The sequence below is a fragment of the Nicotiana sylvestris genome, chromosome 3, assembly GCF_000393655.2.
Source record: "Nicotiana sylvestris chromosome 3, ASM39365v2, whole genome shotgun sequence".
NCBI lineage: Eukaryota > Viridiplantae > Streptophyta > Magnoliopsida > Solanales > Solanaceae > Nicotiana > Nicotiana sylvestris.
In genome coordinates this window covers 132,628,691-132,629,978 of record NC_091059.1, presented here as the reverse complement: position 1 = coordinate 132,629,978, position 1,288 = coordinate 132,628,691, and the positions used below count along the sequence as shown (strand labels likewise).

Below are 1,288 nucleotides of genomic sequence, written 5' to 3'. Positions count from 1 at the left end.
CTAGTCAGTTATATCTATCCATGTAGTAGTAAAAATCTTTGCTATGGTCTATGGATATAAACAGGCATTTTTCCTTTGTTGAATAAGTGACTAGATAGTTGAAATTGCAGAGGGAGCCGAGAGAGTTTGGTGTCAAATGGCGGAATCAAACCCAACCGAGTCAACTCTGCTAGCTTCTAAAATATGCAATCAGATAAGCTCTGTCTTCTCCAACACCGCCACACAAACCCCAGCCTTGGAAGTTCTGGTGCAAGAAATCACAGCCGCTGCTACCCGCAACGGCAAGGTGTTCGTGTACGGCGTGGGCCGTGAAGGGTTAATGCTGAAAGCCCTATCCATGAGGCTTTTCCATCTGGGTTTATCAGCCCACTGCGTCTTCGACATGAACACTCCTCCAATTGGGCCGCCGGACCTCCTAATTGCCTCCGCCGGCCCAGGGGGTTTCTCCACCGTGGATGCAATCTGTGGTGTGGCCAAATCCAACGGTGCTCGTGTGCTGTTGCTGACAGCTCAGCCCGAATCCGGATCTTCTGTGAAGTACGCGAGTGTTGTTGCTCATATTCCGGCTCAGACAATGGCTGATGATAACGCTGGTGACGCGGAGCAGGATAGGCCACTGCTTCCGATGGGGAGTTTATATGAAGGAGCCATGTTGGTGCTGTTTGAGATGGTGGTTTTTAAGTTGGCAGATGTTTTGAAGCAGAGTCCTGAGGCTGTGCGAACACGCCATACCAATCTGGAGTAAGCATAAACGTTGAGGTATTGAGGTTAAATATTTAGGAATATTTGGTTTTTGAACTAAGATGGGAAGCATATATCATATGTATGGACTATGGTGTATCCAGTGGCTGAGCTAGGTTGAAGAAAGGGAATTCAATTTGCTTGGTTTATATGTAATGTAAGTTCTTCAATTCCCTCGGCATGGAGAAAATTCTAGTGAAGTGTGGCAAAGGATGTAAACATTGCTACTTTTGAATTCTCTTGCATAAATTCCCGGCTCGTACCTTGATTATGATGTCTTGTGAGTCCACTAGTTTAAAGCTAAATCTGGTTAATTAAATTTCCATTTGTGCCCAACACAAAGCAGGACAAGATAAGGAGTAAATTTCCCTCATTTATATCCAGTATTTTATACTACTACCTCATCATTCTTTTTGAGTTTGTGAAATTTTGTTCAAATAGGCCCTAAGAAAGGAAAAATGGGGCCGTACACATGGATTTCACCTTATGTTTTATACTTGCTCATAATTTGGGTTGTTGGTTTGAAGTTTGAAATTTGTTTTGGAAC

The 1,288-nt window shown here is 43.6% G+C and overlaps 1 protein-coding gene across 1 annotated transcript; it reads left to right on the top strand.

The window, feature by feature from the left end:
• Window positions 1-1,015, top strand: LOC104225851 (uncharacterized). The gene has a single exon (XM_009778008.2). It carries the CDS (start codon window positions 137-139, stop codon window positions 743-745), a length of 609 nt encoding a protein of 202 aa, XP_009776310.1. The 5' UTR covers window positions 1-136; the 3' UTR covers window positions 746-1,015.
• The last annotated feature ends 273 nt before the right edge of the window (window positions 1,016-1,288 follow it).